The sequence below is a fragment of the Macrotis lagotis genome, chromosome 2 (genome assembly GCF_037893015.1).
Source record: "Macrotis lagotis isolate mMagLag1 chromosome 2, bilby.v1.9.chrom.fasta, whole genome shotgun sequence".
In the NCBI taxonomy this organism is placed as follows: Eukaryota; Metazoa; Chordata; class Mammalia; order Peramelemorphia; family Peramelidae; genus Macrotis; species Macrotis lagotis.
In genome coordinates, this window is record NC_133659.1 from 133,161,034 (window position 1) to 133,183,187 (window position 22,154).

Below are 22,154 nucleotides of genomic sequence, written 5' to 3' on the forward strand. Positions count from 1 at the left end.
ATAAGCCTTCATGGAATTGTTTTTAAGACCTAGCTCTATTCAAGAATGAACATGCTTCTGTTTTCTTTAAATTGATTTCGTTTACTTTTAATTCTTGTGTTTTTTTTTCTCAGTCAAGTGCTATTGTTTGAGGGTTCCTTTTTTTCAAATTGCTGAGTTTTTATATAGTGTTCTCTAATGCTAAGTAGTGTTTTTGTAAATTCTTCATTAAGGAGTTTGAATTTAGGGGGCCGCTAGGTGGCACAGTGGGTAGAGCACGGGCGCTGGAGTCAGGAGTACCTGAGTTCAAATCTGTCCTCAGACACTTAATAATTACCTAGCTGTGTGGCCTTGGGCAAGCCACTTAACCCCATTGCCTTGCAAAAAAAAAAAGTTTTAGTTTCTTTTTAATTGCCTCTTCCCTTCTCCCCCCTTTTTTGGCTCTTCATTTGCCAAAACTAATTCTATTTATTTCAACAAGTAGTTTTGGGTATAGACAACATGTCATTAATTTTTAATTACTGATTATATTATTTATGAGCAACCTGCTTTAAAACTTTTTTTTAATCTTCATTAATCTTAATGGACCTAGTCTCACTTTTTTTTCCCCTCTACCTTGTCTCAAAGAGGTTATGGTGTTTGTCCATTACTTTCTCCACATTCTTGAATTAAATTAATAATTTGCTTTTTTTTCCCAAAAAAAACTCTAATCTTAAAATTCCTGGGAACTTCTATTTTCAATCTCTCCAATGACAGTGTCCAAAAATGCTCTTTTCTAGGCCTTTCTATCTCCTAAATAAAAATAGGGATAATTTTACCATCTAAAAATGAGTTTTTATACCACTTTTTTCCTTTCAAAAACAGTCTCTTGTTTGCTTTCTGATCAACTAGTATCTGAAAGTTTTGATTATTTCAACATTGCCACTTCTATTAAGGATATTTATTTTAAAACAGATAACTTTGTGTATGTAATTACTGAAGTGGCATAAATTTGCTATCCAAACTCATTATGGTTATGTAACTAATATCTTAGCTAGTAAATTTATAAGTATGTGTAAAAACACATATGAGATCAGTGATTTAAAGGCCCAGTGTAATTCTTAAAATCACAAGACATTATCTTAAGCTCTGTCATGCACAAACTATATATAATGTGTTATTATATTTGTGTTTTTAAAATCTCCCATTAAATTGGCCTTGAAAAATTTGGACTTGCTATCTTATATATCAGATGGGAGAACCAAAAAAACATGTTGAGCAGATTGATTATGTGGTCCAGTGTAAATATAATGTAGTTTCTATAATGTCAGTTATGTACCATACTGGATTCAGGAAGATAGTTTTTAGGTAATTAGCTAATTTGTTCTTCTTAAAGTATGAAAAGTACAGTTGCTTCAATTTAGGAAATGTTTAATGAATAAAAATTATATCAGTTGTCCAGTGTTTTTATGCATTCTAAATTACCAAGATAGTGTTTATTATAAAAATTTGGTTTATTTTCTTATTCTGAGTCAGTAAATTAACTCCAGTGGTTTATGAATTTTTAATTAAGACAGTCAGATGTTTGGGTCGAGATAAGTTTAATAAAACTTACTCAAAATTAATTTCTATTGGGAAAATAGTAACTAGTGACACAAAGGAAGTCTCATCTATATGTGATAAATACATCTTTTGAGTTAGCTTGAAATAATATGAAGGGGGAGAGTCTTAGAAGGAGTAAATCTAAAAACTAGGTAAAAAAAGATTTCTATTTATTTACATTCTTAAAGCATTAATTATACTATATAAAAGTCTCTGTCGTGGCATATTAGTTTTGATTGTCAATTTTAATAAACATCCAGTTTTTATCATCATGAGTACTATATTAGTAAAGGAAAGAAAATTTGCTCTTCTAAATCTTGTGTTGTCATTATACTAGGAGATAAATTTGTTGGGGAGGGGGAGGGCAAAACTTAAATATTTTTTAAAAATCACCTCACAAAGTATATTTAAGAATTTTCTTTCACAGGTTTATAAATGAACATCCTTCTGAAATACTTATATTATTTTGGAGATCCCTTTCATGAATAGAATGGAAAAGGCTACAGATCAGATTCTGCAATAGGAATGTTTGTATATAGGTACAAAAGAGATCTGGTTCTTAGTTATTCCTTTTTGATTTCTCCATAATAAACCTTAATTTTAGCTTTTTTGAGACACATTCATATCTTTTGCCTACTTAGCCCCTTTGTGTCATCATCATTTCTGCTTATTATCCTTTAAATGGATCACAGTGTAAAGTCCAGAATGAGCTACAAAGGCTTCAGAAGTTTTTAATTTTCTGTCCAAACATTGATCTAGCCTTATCCCCAGAAAGGCACAAATCAGATAATATACATGGACAAGTAAGATACATTAGTTCTAATGATCCCAAACAGTATAGAAAATTTAAACAACTTTCTAGCTGTTCTCTTTGAAATCTTCACAGAATGGCATTGTTCTATTAGAAACATAAATTTCCATTCATTTGGGTTCTATTAAGTCAAAGAGTCTTACAGGTTTTAAAAAAGGTCCTTAGAAATACTTTAGTCCAACCAGTCTTTTTACAGATAAAATGACTGGGACCCAGAAAGCTCAGGGGATTTGTCTCAGATCACATAGGTAATAATTAGTACTATAACTGGGGATTTTAAATCCGAGTTCTCTGACTCCATATCCAGTGCTTTCTCTGCTATATCTCACTACCTCTTGGAATTATACCTACTGCTGCTCCCCTCTGGTCAACACATATTATTACAACGTAATTTGATAAAAAAAAATATATAGTACACTTTTGGATTCATGCTAGCTTCAGGTATAGATCAAGGTGCTTTTACAACATACCATTTGCTCTAAACTTTATTTTTTTACTCATAGATTTTTTGCACTTAAATTTAACTTTTTATTTGTGATCTTTTTTACTTTTAAGCTCAAAAATTAGAAACCACTGTACAGTTGGAGGGCCTAGTTTCAGATTTGTCCTCTCAGTTTGTCTTCTCACCCCCTACTTTGAGGACCACGCGAAAACAGGCACCTGAACTTTCTCGGATTGTAAAAGAACTGGTAAGAATTAAGTTGTTTCTGGTTTTTTTGTTATCATTTTTATCTCTCAAAATACATTTCTCCCCCTCAGAGACATGTCTCCAAAATCAGTTTAAGTAGCATTCACATGTATATTAAGAATATAATTGCCTCACTTTTTATTTGAAAAATTTTGATTGGAAATACTTGCTTTGCCAAATATCCTGGCAGTTACTAATCACTCTGAATGTGATATTAGAAGTCATTTTCCTATTAGTTTCTCTATCAGTTTTCACATTGTGTTAAAAATGTACTTAAAATGGTTTAAACTCAGTTTTTTATTTTTTTTAATCCAAAGGAATTACCAGTTGAAAACGATTCAAAATCAATTGAAACCATGGAAAAGCAAAAAGTTAAACGAATCAGGACAACAAAAACAAAAGCAAGCAAGTATGAAAATTTTTTTTACCAATAACATTTTCATTTAAAATTAGACTGGAATAAGAACTGATATTTTCTAATTAATTTTGGAGAACTACGTGAACATTTTTAGTCACTAATAAACCTTACATGAATTCTTGAAAGCCATCTTTGATTATGTAACTTTTACTCTTTAAATTATAGAGACTGAAATGTTGAGTTTTATTTTGAATATCCAAAACCTAAAAAGATATAATAATATTATTAGTATTACTATTATATAGCATGTTATGTTACTAACATATTGTTACTCCTTTGAGTAACACATTAGCTATTACATCCCTCCTATGACCACAAATTGCTATCTCATCTTCAGATATAGCATATTTTGAGATTTCATTATTCTGGTTTTCCTTTTAGACACTAATTTTCAATGTTAAAATATTAGCACCACAGAATAATACATTCATGATATTAACTAATCTGAGAAAAGTAAAGCAGCATTTATTTTGTTCTGGCCATTGTACATAAAGTACATAATTTAAAACATTACTTAATTTGATATATTAATATATATTTGTATATTTTTACATGAACATTGAGTCATATCTCTTTTATATTTATACAACTATTTCATTAATTTAAATGTAGGACTTTTACAAGAAGAACCTTTAAATTGCAAAAGATGGGAATAACAGTTATGAGCATTTGGAAGGACCTCAAATGCTGGTCAGATACTTGCCTTCTGTGGAATAAAATGAAGCAAGTGTCCCTTCAGAGTTCCACTGTTTTCAGTGTCATAAAAGGAGAAAAAAAGAGGGGAATAAAAAAAATTAACTAGAAAAATGAGGAAGGAGAAGGACTAGCACACTTGTGTTCTAAAGTTCTGGTTCCTTTTTCAGTTTTATTTGATCAATGACTTATCTTTCTATGTATGTAATGAATGAATTTTTAAAGCCATTTCAGGATTTCTAATGATATCTAGGATATTAGGACTTAAAGAATTTAAAACACTCTTATGTGCCACCTCATTTGATCCTCACAACAGTAAGTGCTACTATGTTCCCCATTTTACAAATGAGGAAATATGCAGAGGATATTTAAGTGACTAACCCAGGGTCACACAACTGGTAATTATCTGAGACAGGATTTAAATTTTGGTCTTTTTGTCTTCTAGTCTAATAACCCACTACCAACCTTGTCATATCTCTGTCCCAGAAGCATGTATCCCTTGCCATCTTGTATATCAAATCACCAAATTGATGCCTCGTTAGCTTTCAACAAGTTTTCCTTTCATCTTCTTGCAATTTCTGAGATAATTTATACATGGGGAAAATATTCGAATGCATGTTGATATTTGTAGAACATACACAATAATTCAATAGAAATTTTGCTCTTATTGGACATGTGATAGACCTATTCTAAGAAAAATCTTCTCAGCCATGGGTTCAAGAAGACCAGTACTGCTAATGACTTAAAGATTTAAAAATCAGAAAGGTATTAATCATGTTTTTGCATGTATAATAGTATTAATGAAACAGAAACAAAAGGTAATGATCAGCATGCTAAAATTCCATATTTTTCCCCCACCTTCCCAGAACCACAGAAAAAGAAGGTTCTTGGTCACCTCCTCCTGTGGAAATCAAGCTGATTTCTCCCTTGGCAACCCCAGTTGATGCAACCAAGAGCAAACCAAGAAGGACTACAGAAACCTCAGAAAAAACTCTTGGAAGGGGCAGAAGGAAACTGTCTTCCTTTCCAAAGCAAGTTTTACGCAGGAAGATGCTATAACTTTTTTTTCAAGTTTTTAATGTACACCCCAGTTTGTAAAGTCATCAGAATTGTGTGGATTATTAAAAATCATCTAATTTGGAAAAGAATAATTTATATAAATTATTGTAAATTTTCATAAATAAATGGTCTTCAATAAGTAAAGTAACTCCATATGGAGTGTGATTCCTTTAGTCACATGCAGTTTTTTCTATTTTATATTAAGACTTCATACTTTATATAATATGTAAATACAGCTTATTGGAATGTTAAATAAACTGTATACTTCACAATATGTTGTCAAATTTTTGAGAGAAGTTGAAAGTGTATTACTGGTATGATTTTAGGGGCTAACAGTACTGTAGTAGTTTTGTGCTTTTTATAACTCATTAATTTGTGAATTTAAATTTACATGAGGATGATTGAGCTGTTGATTTAGTGCAGGGATATATATATATGTATGTGTGTGTATATATATATATATATATATATATATATATATATATATATATATATATATATATATATATATATGTATATATAGGCATGTCCAATTCAGCACTTAGATATTGCATTTTCAGATGTTTGATCATTCAGAGCTTGATTATCCTTACGGAATTAACTATAGTTTGGCAATCACTAGCATATTTCCATAGGACCACATGAGAAAGGGTAGGAGGGGGGGTTTGAAATAAATATTCCCCTTTTTTACAATAGTGATTCATTAAACACTACTTTATGCCTAGCATTGGGCTGAGTATTTTTAGGAATACAAACATTTGCTTCACTGTCCCTGAATTTGTGCAACTTAATTATCTATATTCTTCCAGAGCTGCAGGGGCATAAGTATTTTTTAGCCCTTTGTCAGGAGAACAATAGTGCTGATGGAAATGCCGACCCAGTTCACACAGAGAGTACAGGATGATGTACTTTAAAAAAAAAAAAACAACTTCTGTCTTTGAAATGTGTCTGAGCAAAGTAATTGGTGGTGACCCAGAATTCATGAATAAACTAGGGTTATGGAAGATAGCCTAAAAATAATTTATAGCAGGTAATTGATAGTTTATAATGACTACATTAAAAATTAATCACCTAGAAAACTGGCAGACATTTCAGTACAGAAGTTCAGTTAGTGTAAATTAGGAGTGCTTTTCTTAACTGTATTTTTCTCCCAATTACTATAAAAAGAATGAAAATGTATTGGAAGTGCCAAGCATGGACAGTGTAAAAGTTGCAGTTCGAGTTCGGCCTTTCAGTCAGGTAAGTACTTTGTGGCAATCCAAAATTCCATAGTGATTTTGACTTATAGCAGGAATCAACCTTCTCTTTTAAGCTGTTTGGATGGTCTAGACTTGTTTAAACACATTCTCTGAGTAGCTTATTCTGAAAGCATGAGGTAGCCTTAATGTCAGGTAAAGCTTGCTAACATTTAGAATGGGTTCCTTAATCTTCTCACTAGGAAAAAATAACAGTAGAAAGTGATCTAATGTCTTTTTAATGTAAAGAAAATATTTTAAGAAATCCTTAACCATATGTTAAAGTAGGATTTATGAAACAGAATTGTGAAAAGAAAATTTTTCTTTCCACACTTTTTTCAGTCCAGAAGTAGATCATATACAATCAAATCTAAAACAACTTTAAACTTTTTGCTCTTTGCATAATTTCATAAAAACTTAACATGCTTTATAAAAATTTTAAAATACTATCCTTGGAAAATGTTGATTTGATATAAGAATTTGTCAGATTTTAAATTTGAAGCTAGAACACCTATTTGAACTAATAAAATATATTAGCAAGTACTTTGAAAGCACAAGTTGTTCCAGCTTTTTTTCATAAAACATTTTATTGGTTTTATTAATGTCAATTTTCTCCGTAATTATATGATACTTTGTCACTTTGACCTGATGTAAAGAACCTTTGAACTGATTTATGAAAAGAAATATCAAATAACATTCTTTGGAATCCAGAATGGTCACAGATTCCACATTCAATTTCTACTTTTATATTGTTGCAGTCATTTCTTAACTCTTTTTAATGTATTGGTTATTTTGAACTGTGTTCTCTTTGACATAAAGCCTATATTGAGAAATGTGATAATATATTTAAAAGAAGAAAACTAGGAAAAAAGTGAAACCCTGGAAGGTCTGAACAACACTTCTAAACAGCTTAACCAGTAAGTTACTTAATACTAAATTCCTCTATGGCTCATTTTACATAATCATTAAAAGCACTGGACTTAAAATCAGGGACTTAGAGCCTCCCTTAAGCAATTAGTGTCTAGGTAATTTTAATTAAGATCCTTTATCAGCCTCTTCATCAGTAGAATGAGGATGATGGCTCATTACTTTGGAATGTTGTGAAAATCAAATATTAAGATGGTGACAAGTCACACTTAAGTAACACTAAAATATGCAAAGCACTTCACATTTATTGCGTGGACCAAGTGCTATTGTATTCATTTTGTAAGTAAAGGAAACTGAGGCACAGGAATATTGGTGATCCTGCATAGAGTTAAGTAATTATTTTGGTTGGAATTCCAATTAATAAACTGTCCTCTATACTTGCCACACTATGGAAAGTACTTTGAAAATTAATGTTTGTCTGTTTGAGTTGGTGGTGTCATCTATGCAGGTAGGTCTAGTTGAGAAAACTTCCTCTCTACCAGTACATTTTCACAGCTTATATGTAGTTGTACACTGCATTTGAGAGACTGTGATTTGTACTGAGTCACAGTCATGTGTCAGAGATAGGACTTGAAACATTTGTTTTTACTGAGACAAGCTCTATGCCATTCCACCTTCTTTATGAAGAAGAAAATCTGTGACATTAGATTGGGGGTGCCATGCTAGGTCATCAGCCTCACTTTCTCCTCCAGAGCCATCTGGGATCAGTGGCCAGATATGGATCAGGATTGCTGGAAATAGCCCTGGATGCAAGGAGGCAATCAGGATGAAGTGACTTGCCCAAGGTCATACAGCTAGTAAATGTCAGTTGTCTGAGCACCTAGTTTTTAACTCAGGTCCTCCTGACTTCATCAAGGCCAATACTCTATCCCATGCGCCAGCTAACTGTCCTAATTTTGATATTGGGCAAATCTAGGTGTCCAAAAGTAGAATACACTGCCCTAATTGATGAATTCTTAGGAGAATCAGGAGATTTTTATGCTGAAGCTGAATGACCAGTTGTGACAGGTCGAATTTCTTCACCTCTAAATTTTATGATTCTCCAAACCTGAGTAAAGAAGCATGCTTATCCAGACTGCAGATCACAGAATCAGTGGAATAATTAATGCATTGAATGACAGAGCCATAATCCAGAAAGTTCTTGCCATAAGTCAGACTTAGAAACTAATAATGTAAAATAGTAGTAGGGATGGATATATGTAAAAGAAAAATGGGTGTATGACTAGATTACCATTTTCTGAAAATGATCTGGTGTTTTTAGTGAATTGAAAGCTTAATGAGTCAGTAGTTGGATACGGCAGCCAGTAAAGCTAATGAAATCTTGGGCTGATAGACAAGGATTACATAATAAATCCCTCTATTTTGGTTAGATCACACTTGAAACATAATCATTTCTGGATGCCAAAAGAAGGACTTAAATAAACTTGAGTTTTCAGAGAATGCCCAGGATGAAGAGCCTTAGTATTATGCCCGTTGAAGGATGGGTTGAAGGAATTAAGAATATTTAGCAAAATGAAAAATCATGGGAGATTGGGAGAGGGTAGCATGATAGCTATGTTCAAGAGTGAATGGCACACAAAGATAGATAATGACTTTCTTTTTGGACACTGTACCAAACTAAATATGAATGAAAAGAGCAAAAAGATATATTTTAAGGTTAAAAAAAATAGCACATGATTGGAGCTTTCCAAATAAACTTATGAAATTTTCCTTTTACTAGAGACCTTTAAACAAAATTGGAATAATTTTTCAAGCATTTTATAGAATAAATTCGTAATCCAATTGAAGATTTTCTTGAGATTTCTCATTCTGAAATTCAGTGATTTTTTTTTTCCCCCTTAAATTGCAGTAGAAAACTAGAGAGGTTCCAATGTCAATATCCCTAATTTGGGTGGGTAAAACATATGTACCTATTAAGTCGGTTGTCTAAGAATTTACAAAGCAAGACAAAATCTAAGTACAAAGGTACCCTTTTCTAACACCAATGAATGCATCTTCAGGAAAAACTAGCTTATTGTTAAGTAACTGGGACTTAGGCCTTGATTGCATTAATAGCTACCAATAAAATTAAATTTTAAATTTAGGTAATAAAAGTCATCTATTAGTATTCTAAGACTGTTTCTGGTTTGCCTTTAGCGAGAGAAGAATGCAGGAAGCAGATGTGTGATTTCAATGCAATCTGGGACCACCACTATTATCCATGACCCCAAGAACCCAGAACATATAAAAACCTTTACTTTTGATTTGGCTTATTGGTCTCACAGTGGTTTTCAAACGGACAAAGATGGTGTACTTACTTCAACTGGGTCTAACAGTGAATTTGCAGGCCAGGTAAATTATCTTAAAATGAATTTCATTTTTAAAATCTACAAAGTGTTGATATAAGATAAAAATAGATTTTGACCATTTACAATTTGGTAATAAATATAGAAAGAATTTATTTTCTTCATCCAAATAAATGGTACCTTTCAATGTAGTTACTTTGAGAGTACAAATCTTTCATCTCAGTGATAATTGCTGTGATTCTACATATTTTTGGAACTTCTCTTTTGTAATTCACATCAAAAATCTACTTATAGGGGCGGCTAGGTGGAGCAGTGAATAGAGCACCAGCCCTGGAGTCAGGAGTACCTGAGTTCAAATTCAGCCTCAGACACTTAATAGTTACCTAGCTGTGTGGCCTTGGGCAGGCCACTTAACCCCATTTGCCTTGTAAAAAAAACTAAAAAAAAATTTACTTAAGAAAAGTACTGTTCCAGACACTGAAGAGATGAAAACCATTAATAAAGATGTTGCTCCTCCCTCGTGGACTTTTTAGATATATATGTATTAATTTCTTCAATGATAGCAAGTCATCATTTGAGGGTTGATTTGATTTTTCCAAAACATAAAATTAACTCCTAGTTCAATGTGATGAAAAAGATGTATGGTCAAACAGGATAACTATTTTTTTTGTACATTAAAAAAAAACAGGAATGATACAAAAGTAATGAGATTTGGGGATGCCTAGGTGGCGCAGTGGATAGAGGCACTGGCCCTGGAGTCAGGAGTTCCTGAGTTCAAATCCAGCCTCAGACACTTAATAATTACCTGGCTGTGTGGCCTTGGGCAAACCCCATTGCCTTATTATTGACTTCAAAAGAGCCATGTTGGATTAAATGAGTCTTATTACTTTCCTACCCCACTTATGTTCTACCCAAGTAGAACATAAATTCTTTGAGAGTAAGAGACTTTTTTTCTTCTAACTTTGTATGAACGGCACCTAGGATCATGTACCCCAGGTCCATTTCTATCTGGTCCATTCAGTCCAGTCACCCTTTTGGAAGGTACTGAATAGTATACTTGTATCAGAGTCCAAGCATTCCACCAATTGGGAAGCATCAAGGCAGAACTCCTTCAAGGCCTTGGCCATAGGGATTCTTCTTTCGGGAATTGCTTAACCAAAAATGTTAATAAGCATGAATGGTGGGGAAGTGAAAAATTAGAGGAAGTAATCTGTGCTTGTTAAATTAGCTGCTATGAATGCTTTGCCTTTTTTTGGACATCTTTTTTGATCTCAGTGCCAATTTGCAGGCTTTTTCTTTGGCTTTTTTTTTCCCCTCATAGATTTTGGACTATTAGCTCTTGGAAAAAGTACATTTCTCTCTTCATCAGGATGTATAGCCAGTTTGCCTAATTCTCTTCTTCCTTGACCAAGTGGTATTTATATACCAGATTCACACAGCCTGCTGTCACCTTTGGCTTCTTTATCTGGACTTTTGCTTTTCCATTACCTTCTGTGTAGCCTCTTCCTGCTCTAAATTATCCTTGTTTCCTTTGTTCATATCTCTTGTGGGACACTCAGATTAGAGATTTGAAGTCTGTAGACACTGAGGTGAACAATAAATTCAGCAAAGAAGAAATACCAGATAAAGCATTTATTAAACTCTTATGTACCCATCAATGGACTTAGGAATAGCAATATAAGCCAAGAAGACAATTTCTGCTCTTGAGAAGCTTACATTTTAATGGGGGAAGGGAGAGCATGTTAAATTGAAAGAACAAGAGTGGCAAAAGTGTAAGGGGTGAGTTTAAAAATGTCCAGTGTCAGGAATAGAATCAGAAGAAAAATGACATGAGTGGCCTAAGCATTTCCTGAAATGGTTCCAGATAAAAACTTGTTCAAGCAGCTAGTAACACAGCAGATAGAGCACCCAGACCTGGAGTCAGGAGGACCTGAGTTCAAATGTGACCTCAGACATTTAATTGCCTAGCTGTGTGACCTTGGGCAAGTCACTAAATCTGAATGCCTTTAAAATTAAAAACTCATTGCTCAGGAAAATCAAGAAAGCAATACTGTAAAAAAGGGAGGAAAGAGTTCAGACAGTCTAGTGTCACCAATTACAGAAAATTTAGAACACTAATCTATGGAATTTAAGAGAGTTGGAAAGTGATTTTAAAAATAAGTCTAGGTCCAGTTTCTGCTTCTTAAAGAAAAAATTGTTGGAAAAGGAGTAATAGAAAAGAAACTAGGACTAAAGCTGATTTAAAAGAGTGATGGAGGGGTGGCTAGGTGGCGCACTGGCCTTGGAGTCAGGAGTAGCTGAGTTCAAATCCGACCTCGGACACTTAATAATTACCTAGCTGTGTGGCCTTGGGCAAGCCACTTAACCCCATTGCCTTGAAAAATCTAAAAAAAAGCGATGGGCTGGGGGATGGGTAATGGGGTCTGGACTTGTGAAGAACAGGGATTAAATTTGGAGAATTTGAGGTTAAATAAGAATAACCTAAATTGAAAAAGAAGGGCTCAATCTGAAGTTCTCCACCCGAAGAAAAGTACTAAAGCAAGAGGACCTAAAAAGAGAATTTGTGAAGCTAGTTGGCAAGATAAGGAAAACAAATTGTAAATAGTGAAAAAAATATGAGGTTAGAAATTCAGAAAAGAAAAAAGAAACAGTATGACTATGAAGCTGTTTTTAAACCTGGAAAGCAAGTTGGGAGTTTTTGAGAGGTGATAAAAGACTGAAAGGATTTAATGAGGTGCTTGGTATAGGTGAAGTATTATCCTAAATCATTTTAAAAGCAAAGTACTATTCAGTATAAAGAAAGGGTAATTTTTTGCTGCCATGCCCAAGTAACTACTATGTATGTTATGCATATAAGCTGATCAACCTTTCAGATGAGGTAAAGGGTATGTTTTCAACACTCCAAATTAACACGGACATCGAAGTATTCTTTAAAAAAAAATAGAATTTTTTTGGGGGGTGGGGGGAGAGGAGAGGATTTGAAGTGGCAGAACCTTGACCCTTGTCAGGAGGTTGAATAATGGAAGAATATCTCCCAGAAGATAAGGAGGAAAACAACAGTGGTCCTTCATTTTTGAAGAAGAAACTAGATGCTTTCAGAAGGAAAAAAAATGTGCATCAAAAGCTGTCAACTAGTAAGGGTAAAAAAGAGGAGGAAGAACAGGAATAAGTGGTGATGATTCCTTACTCAGGCTTATTAAAGGAGATGATTACTATCAACTTCTAATGAGTCACAAGGGTACAAACAAATATTTCCAGAATGAACCTAGAGAGTGTTACCAAAAGCCACAAAGTTTAGGCAATAAATTGAAGATTACAGGAACATTGGTTGCATTTTCTTCATTGCCATCAATTGAAGGCAAGGAATGCACAAAACTCACCAAGCAAGTTGAGTTCTTTTAAAGAAATAGAGAAAAGTTAGGAGCAAATATAGGGAAGAGAATAAATGTGAATGTGGCACAGTCTTATGGAAACGTCAGAAATGTCACATGATGTACTGAAGTTGATAAGGAAAGCAGACAATGGAAAAAAAATTTTTTTTTCCATGTTGGAAGGAAGAAGAGTAAGGACCATTTCTCAGAAAGAATGATATTGATAAAGCAATATGCTTAATTCTCACCTGTTTTCTTTGCTGAGAATTACTTTTTACTAGAAAAAGAACAAAAATGACTGACAGTTGATAGGCACAATAAGTTTCCCTTGTTGAAATCAATGCATCAAAGTTAAAAACATATCTTTAAGTATTGAAAGAACTGGCTGGTACAATTCCTACTCTACTGTCAATATTTGGCAGGTTTTTTGCTTTAGTTTTTGGGGGGGGGTTTGTCTTTTTTTTTGCAAGGCAATGGGGTTAAGTGGCTTGCCCAAAGGCCACACAGCTAGGTAATTATTAGTGTCTGAGACTGGGATTTAAACTCGGACCCTCCTGACTCCAGGGACTAGTTCTAATACACTGCATCATCTAGCTGCCCCTCTACTGTCAATATTTGAAAAATTATGGAGATCAGGAGAGGCCCAATTCAAGACTAGAAAATGACAAGAAAATTTCCAGATTTTTTTTTTTTTTTAGAAAAGATAATAGAATAGAGCCTGCAAACTCTAGACAGAGAGTTTGACTTTGATTCCTGGGGAATTCTAGAATGGATGTTGTGTTACAATTATAGAATGGATGTTGTGATGATGTCATCAAGAAAAGGTCATGCCAAACTGTCCTTTTTTTCCCTTTTTTGACAAAGTTACAAAAGTTTAAAGAATTAAGGTATAGTTTATTTGGATTTTAGCAAATCATTTGAGAAAGCACTTTTTGTTGTGGAAAAATTATTAAGTAGATATTCAGAACTGGTCAAATGGTTAAACTTAGAGTCATTGATCAGTTAATAGTTCACTTTTAGTCATTTGAATGGCAGACAGATCTGTGAAAGCCAAGTTACAGTTTATTTTTTTAGTGACCTGGAAGAAGGTTTTTTTAATGAAAGAAATCTTGGAGGTAATCTATCCCATCAAATAATATAATTTGAAAAGAATATAAAGATGAAATTCATCAGAGATGACTGTAAGTCTTATACTTGGGTTAAAAAAATCATTTTTTTCCAATTTTATATCTTATCCTCTTTATGCACTCTTTGTTTCAGCTAAACTACCCCACTTGTTGCTTCTCACTCATGATACTTTATCTTGTCCCTGTGCATTTATACTTTATCCTCACTTATGCAGCATAAAATGCCCAGATTTTCTCAAAGCTAAGCTTGTACTTTGTCCTTACATGATTATTTCTCAATTCTCACTCCCTGCCCCATTGTAAATACTTCCCTGATATTATTTTGACAAAGTATATTCAGAAGACTAAATAAAATAATATATGCAAAGCATTTTTTAAAATTTTATTTATTTAAGGCAATTGGGGTTAAGTGACTTGTCCAGGGTCACACAGCTAGACAATTATTAAGTGTCTGAGACTGGTTTTGAACTCAGGTCCTCCTGACTCCAGGACTAGTTTTCTATACACTGGGCCACCTAGCTGCCCTATGCAAAGCATTTTGTAAATCTTAAAGTACTATATAAATGCTAGTTATTATATGTAAAATTTATTTAGCTATTGTTTTGCCTAACAGTGTCATGCCTTGAGGCAGTGTCTTTGTATTCACCACATTTGAGTACAGTGCCCAGTATCTGAGAGGCACTTATTAGTGCTGCTTCTTGTTATTCTCCATTTCCTAAGTTTTCACGCCTATGATCTTTGTAGAAAGATGTTTTTCGTGACCTTGGCCATGGAGTTCTGGACAGTGCCTATCAGGGTTATAATGCCACTCTCCTGGCCTATGGCCAGACGGGCTCTGGGAAAAGCTATTCCATGATTGGTTATGGTGCTGACAAGGGCATAATCCCAAATGTATGCAAAGAACTCTTTAAAGCCTCTGAAAAGAAAGAGAAAAACCAGCAGTATCAGGTAAGATTCTTTTCTTTTTAACCAATGTAATTATTTCTAGTTATCTGGTTCATGTTTAAATCTCCTAAATGATAATGACCATTTCTTTGTTTCAGGGAAAAATGATATTAATGTCAACAAGACCAACTATTTGAGTATCATAGAAAATTAAATTCTTAAGCACAAAGTTGATTTTTGTGTCTGCATGTAAACTATCAAAATTCACAATTTGAAAAAATTATGAAATGCAGTTCTTTTTTCCTTCAAATTTAACCATTCGAATCAAATTTTCTATCTCTCTCGTGGAAGGTAAAAGAAAGACAAATCATCCATTGGTGAACTTTGAGAGAAGCTGTGTGGTAAGCAGAAATTCAGGTCAAAAGAACTGGATTAATATCCTGGCTCTCCTACTTTTATTTTCTGAGCAAGACACTTGACATCTCTGTGTCCTATTTTCTTCATAGTTTATAAAATGACACAAGATGAGTGATGAATTATCTTCCAGGTATAAGTCCTTTGATACTGTTTGAAAGAAATTTCTAGTCAACTTATTCAAAGACCAAAAGCAAGATGATTTGATTTCATTTGAGGACAATGTTCATTGCCTGAACTTCACATTTCTTCTAAAATGATTAACTGCATTTCAAATTAATTTTAGAATCATTCAAAGCAATGTTTATTTTCTTTATGCTTTTGTCTTGATAGGTGACATTCAGTATGCTGGAAATTTACAATGAACAGGTAAAAATAAATGCAGTTGCCAATACTTTCTGAATACCACTTTGCAGACTATAACTTCCTTGATTACAGAAACCAGATTGTAATAAATTTTTGGCAGAAACCAGATCTTAATAATTTTTATTTCTAGAACAGTACTTTGCACATAGCAGTTGCTCAATAAATACTTTCTGGTTGATTTAAATAATCAATATTTTTCCTTGATGTTGACTACAGTAATTAACCCCATTTTCTTTTCCTTTTCTTCCCTTTTATAAATCATGTATAACCTAGTAATGCCTCAATCTTCGTATCTCTTCCAAAGATGTAGATCACATCCATCCCTCCTGTACAAATCTTGACTAAGTTTTGCAATGTTTATTTGTACCTAATTTTTGGAGAACCTTCCTTTAATTCCCTTTACTTATGTTGCATGTGAGTTGACAATTGATCATCCCTCATTCCTAGCATAACACCAGCCTAACTTCTTTTTTGCTTGTATATATCTCTATATTTTCTGTCCCATTCTAATGGATGGAGCTTTTGTTCATTATGTATCTTCCCAATGTCATTTTACTAGCCTTTGAGTTTAATTCTTTAGGGACTGATATTCTGTTTAATCATATTGTACATAATCTTTATTAGATTACTAGCTGTCATGGGAAGAGGAGAAGGAAGGGAGGGAGAAAAATATGGAGCTAAAAATCTTACAAAAATGAATATTGAAATTATCTTTTCATGTATTTTGAAAAAATATAGATTGATTATTCTGACACAGCTGTATAGCATCATTGGAATAATATTGTTCCTAAAAATATGGGTATTTATTTGGGGATTTGTTCACCTGAGTTATCCCTCAGAGCTTTATCCTAGGCTCTCTTTTCTTCATCCTCTAAACTATTGGTTAGGGCAAACAGACCATAGATACTTTTATTATTTTGTACCATATTCTTAATTTATTATAATTCTCTTAATATTGTTCAACACAGTTTCTTTGACATCAAAAAATATATCTTCAGTAAGTATAATTTAAGTTCTTATCAGATTTATTAATTAAAATCCTACCCTGACACCCTGAACTTTGATTAGTGAATTTTTATATCATCTTACCTGGAAGTCTACCACACCACTTCCTCAACTTTTCCATAGACTGCTACATAGATAAGAATCACAAAGAATGAGGGGTGTTGAGAGAACTTATACCAGTAAAATTAAGAATTCTTCTAATTACTTATAATCTCATCATTATGGCTATTTCCTCCAACGATGTAGTCCATTGACTATGCCTATCTTGGGTAATTCTTATCTATGTCTTTCTCTAACTCTTCAATAGGTCTACCCCTTGTGCTATTATATCTTACTCTGGTTCTCTTTGAGATTGTTTCACTAATAAAACACAAGTGCAGTCCATCTGACTCAAATACTTCTTTGACAATGATGTTTTTTATTACTTCTTCATAGTCCCTCATTTGTAACTTGTTGCAAACCCCTAACACCTACCACGTGGTTTTCCATTACCCTCTGGAAATTCCCTCTGGAAGATTTCAACTTTATTTCTTTCTTTTTTAAGGTTTGTTTTTTTTTTTTGCAAGGCAAATGGGGTTAAGTGGCTTGCCCAAGTCCACACAGCTAGGTAATTATTAAGTGTCTGAAACCGGATTTGAACCCAGGTACCCCTGATTCCAAGGCTGGTGCTTTATCCACTACTCCACCTAGCTGCCCCTCAACTTTATTTCTTTAGAGATTGCGTTATATAGTGTTCCTTGACCCAAAGTCAATCAACATCACAGAAAGAAATATTGTCTCTATAATAGTAAAAATTGTAATTATCAGTCAGTGATAGTCAATAAACAACTGATTTATTTGGGCATTAGGATTTCTATGCTTGTCACATAAGCCTATTATTTTTTTAAGACAGATTACCTGTTCATGTAGGCAGTTAAGTTTGGCTATGGCTACAAATTAGCTTAGATTAAGGAAAGAAGAAGGATATTAGGGTGTATGGGGTGTTCAGGGAAGACTAGCACCTCTGATGTGAGGGCTTGCTGAGCCCTTCTTAGGGCTGTTCATTCAGGTGTACACCTTCACCCAGCTCTTACCTGTGGCTATAAAAAGCTGTAGTATGTGCAGCAGTCATCTCATGGTAAAATCCTCTTAGCAGACAGACCAAACCAGTGGAGGGAGTGAGTGGTTCTACCCAAACATGAGACGTTCCCCTGGCAGAATGAAGGCAACTGAAGTAAGCACTGTAGAATACTTAGAGCTTGGTCAGACATCTAAGACTCCAGGGTCATCCCCTACATCCTGCACCATTAGCCTAAAAGTCTAATTCCACTCATTTATCTATGAGCAAAATGAGATCCCTAAAGATTAGGTGACTTACTCAAGGTTATATCTCTAGTTAGTTGCAGATAATGACAAAAATCCAAGTCTTCCTATTTATTAGCTTAATTTCAACTAAAATATATGAAAATAATAAAACTAGAAACAGAAACTTAAGTAATCCTTTATCATTTTTTCCCCCATAGGTTAGGGATTTGCTGTCTAAAACCAAGAATCCTGGAGGGCTTAAGGTAAGAGAAGATCAACACCAAGGCTTTTATGTAGATGGCTTGACTTCTGTACCATGTGACAGCTATGCACAAATTGAGAGGCTAATGGAACAAGGCATTAAAGCCAGAACTACTGCAGCAACAAGTATGAATGCTACCAGCAGCCGGTCCCATATGGTCATTACCATTCAATTTAAACAGGTATGACTACAACCTTGTTGTTTCCATCTGTAAACAAGGGACATCAACTGAAATACCTTGAAAGTCATTGTATGAACTGGTGACCTTGGTGTCCATACAAGCTTGACTAATAGGTAGGATGACCATATTTCAAACCAAAGAATGTGGAGCTAAAGTAGGATGAAAAAAAAAGAAAAGTCAACTCTTCCCTCTTTTATATTCCCGATGATGGTGCCCCATGATGGTGATTCAGTATTGGTTAGGGTCATGAATACATCCTATCCCTAGAACACTGTATCTGGAACTGGAGATTGTGTTGCCTTTATATACATTATATGTTCTGGAAACGAAGTTTTTGAGTCATCCTGGAAGTATATTACAAACTATTAAGAATTATTCTGAATTAGAATGCTGAAATAAACCAATTTTTTTTTTAACAATTTAAGGCACTCTATTAACACTTCTGCACTTCTAGAGATTAGGTGATACAGGGATGGAGCCTTGTCCTTGGAGGACCTGAGTTCAAATCCAGCCTTGGACACTTGACCCTTACTAGAGTTGTGTAACTTTGGACAAATCACTTAACCCCGACTGCCTCACATCCAGGACCATCTCCAGTCATCCTAATTCATATCTGGCCTCTGGATCCAGATGATGACTTAGCACAGCTCACTCAAATCCAGTTCATGTGTTTGTCATGTCATCACCTCCTGATGTGACGGACAAACATCATCATTTTCATCATCATCATCATCAACATCTTCATTGCTCAAATATAATCAACCTAAAAAATATTTTAAAACCTTTTAAATCCTCAAGAAACATTTAATTATATTTAGGTTGAGTTTAGTGTTAAATATTTGTGCCTCTATTAAAGCCCTACTTTCATGCTCATTGATGGTAACCTTGGATTTTTTTTTTTGTTGTTGCAAGGCAGTGGGGCTAATTATTAAGTGTCTGAGGTCGGATTTGAACTCAGGTACTCCTATCCTGTGCTCTATCCACTGCCCCACCTAGCCACCCCTTAATTTTCACATTTAACAAGATTATTTATATAATCCTATTTGCTAGGAATTTTTATTTAGGATTTTTTTTTCAAGACAATGGGGTTAAATGGCTTGCCCAAGGCCACACAGGTAATTATTAAGTGTCTGAGGTCAGATTTGAACTCAGGTACTCCTGACTCCAAGGCCGATGCTTTATCCACTATACCACCTAGCCTCCCCGCAAGGAATTTTCTAAAGAAGCTAATAGAATCTAATGTATTCCTGGAAAATGACTTTGAAAAATCATAGCTCCCCTTTATGAAATATTTAAAGTTAATAAAATCCTTTACTCACAATAACCTTGTGAGTATGTAGGTAGATGACTTGAGAATTAATATTCTCATGTTCAGATAAGGAAACATGAATATTAAACAATGTGTTAGTATGGAGCTCCCTAATAAGACTTCCCTTAGTAGATGTGGGTTCAGTTCCTAGCTCAGACTTACTTAGCCTCACTTTACCTCAGTTTCATTATCTGTGAAAAGGAATAATAATGCTTCACTATCACCTCACAGGGTTGATGTACATAAAGAACTTAAACCAAAGTGATATTCAAACATGAGTTTCTCTCATTATTAGTAACCAAAATACTAAATAGTTAAAAGGTATACCTGGGCAAGAAAACCAGCTCAGGTCCCAAGATACAGAATCTGAAAATGAACTTGGTGGTTTCAAGGTGTTTTAAGAATTTGTTCTCCTTTCCCATCCCACCCCCTTGTTCTGTAAAGAATATGACAAAATTCTAAGTTAACTGGAACCAGGATGAACTGATTAGAAGAGAAGGAAAAGCTAATGAAGAAGCAACATATCTATTACCTAAGAGAGAAAAGTGATAGAGAGAGGGGATACTGATTGTAAAATGTGCTCAGAAGTGGTGCTAGGGACAGGCTGGAGGAAGGGAATGGGAAGAGATTAAATGAAGTTATGCCTATGTTCATTGTACGAAAGAACAGTCTGAAACCTTGTATGACTGAAGAAGTTGAACTGAATTGTCTTCTTATGACAAAAGTCATATGGGACAGAAAAATATTTTAGATCTCTCTTTGAAAGTCTCATCGTGGGGCGTAGCCAAGATGGCGACAAGAACAGATTGTGTCTTAGGCACTCTCTCATAAATCTTCAAAACTAAAGACTCTAACTAAATTTTCGAGGGACAGAACCCACAGAGGGACCCAGGGAGGCAGTTCTCCTACTCAAGGTAACCTGGAAAAGAGCAGAAAGGCTCTGCTCCCTGGGGTCGGAGGGGCGACCTGCCAAAGGGGTGGCCCACCAGAGCTAAAGAACTTCAGCCTCCCGGAGGCAGCCCCAGGGCGCTGGGAGCCACGGCTCAGCAGCTGGGGAGTTACCTGACCTATGCCCTGGGGAGCAACAGGCACAAATTGGGGGAACAGCAGGGACCTCTGCCAGAGCGAGCACAGCGAGCACGTGGAGCCCAGCCCTCAGGGCACACAGCCAGCAGCATGGCCACTGCAGCCCAGATCCAAGAAACAGAAGCAGGCAGAGCCCGTAAGCAGGAGCCTCCAGGGCATGAGCCCATTGAGCTGAGGGAGGGGAGTGAAGAGAGAGAGAGAGACTGCAGAGCTCTGTCCTCTGCCTCTGGAACAGGACTCTGGGGCTCTGACCACATTCAGATCCTGATCCCAGTCTAGGCCCCCCCATAGAACAACAGGGCCCCCCCACCTCAGCCCCGTGGCAGAGGGAGACGCTTATGGTCATTCACAGACCAGGAGGGAGGACAGAGCCTCACACACTGAGACCCTTGTGGGAGTGTCCCAAAAGCTCAGGAAGCACCCCAAAAAGAGGCTTAGGTTGGGAAAATGAGCAAGTAGAGAAACAAGAGGAAGACCATTGAGAAATATTTTGCCTGTGAGCCCAAGAAGGATCAAAATACTAAATCTGAAGATGAAGAAACATAAGCTCCTGCATCTAAAGAATCCAAGAAAAAAACAAATTGGGCTCAGGCTATGACAGAGCTCAAAAAAGACTTTGAAAATCAAATGAGGGAGTTAGAAGAAAACCTGGGAAAAGAAAGGAGAGAGATGCAGGAAAAACATGAAAATGAAGTCAGCAGCTTAGTCAAGGGAATCCAAAAAAAAAAATGCTGAAGAAAATAGCATGCTAAAAACTAGCTTAGGTCAAATGGATAAAACAGTTCAAAAAGTTATTGAGGAGAAGAATGCTTTAAAAAGCAAAATTGGCCAGATGGAAAAAGATAAGAAAACTCTCTGAGGAGAACAAATCCTTCAGACAAAGAAGAGAACTCAGGAAGATTGAATTTATGAGAAATCAGGACTCAATACTTCAAAACCAAAAAGAAATGAAAAATTAGAAGATGTGAAACATCTCATTGAAAAAACAACTGATATGGAAAACAGACTTAGGAAAGATAATTTAAAAATTATTGGAATACCTGAAAGTCATGATCAAGAAAAGAGACTTGACATCATTTTCAAAGAATTATTACAGGAAACTTGCCCTGATATCCTAGAAGCAGAGGGAAAAATAGAAATGGAGAGAATCCACCAATCCCCCACAGAAAGAGAACCCAAAAAACCAAC

General features: G+C 34.9%; 2 protein-coding genes across 2 annotated transcripts in view; both read left to right on the forward strand.

Annotated features, from left to right (window-relative positions):
• The window catches only part of AHCTF1 (AT-hook containing transcription factor 1), a 111,602-nt gene extending 106,101 nt beyond the window's left edge, over positions 1-5,501 (forward strand). Inside the window, exons 33-35 of the mRNA XM_074220911.1 lie at positions 2,927-3,060; positions 3,377-3,468; positions 5,037-5,501. Of these exons, the coding sequence (XP_074077012.1) occupies positions 2,927-3,060; positions 3,377-3,468; positions 5,037-5,229 (419 nt within the window). The 3' untranslated portion in view covers positions 5,230-5,501. The remainder of the gene's footprint in view (positions 1-2,926; positions 3,061-3,376; positions 3,469-5,036) is intronic.
• A 224-nt stretch (positions 5,502-5,725) lies between these two features.
• LOC141513221 (kinesin-like protein KIF28) overlaps positions 5,726-22,154 on the forward strand; it is a 58,916-nt gene continuing 42,487 nt past the window's right edge. Inside the window, 4 exon segments of the mRNA XM_074222843.1 lie at positions 5,726-9,722; positions 14,919-15,122; positions 15,807-15,842; positions 18,347-18,571. Coding sequence (XP_074078944.1) covers positions 9,564-9,722; positions 14,919-15,122; positions 15,807-15,842; positions 18,347-18,571 — 624 coding nt within the window. The 5' untranslated portion in view covers positions 5,726-9,563.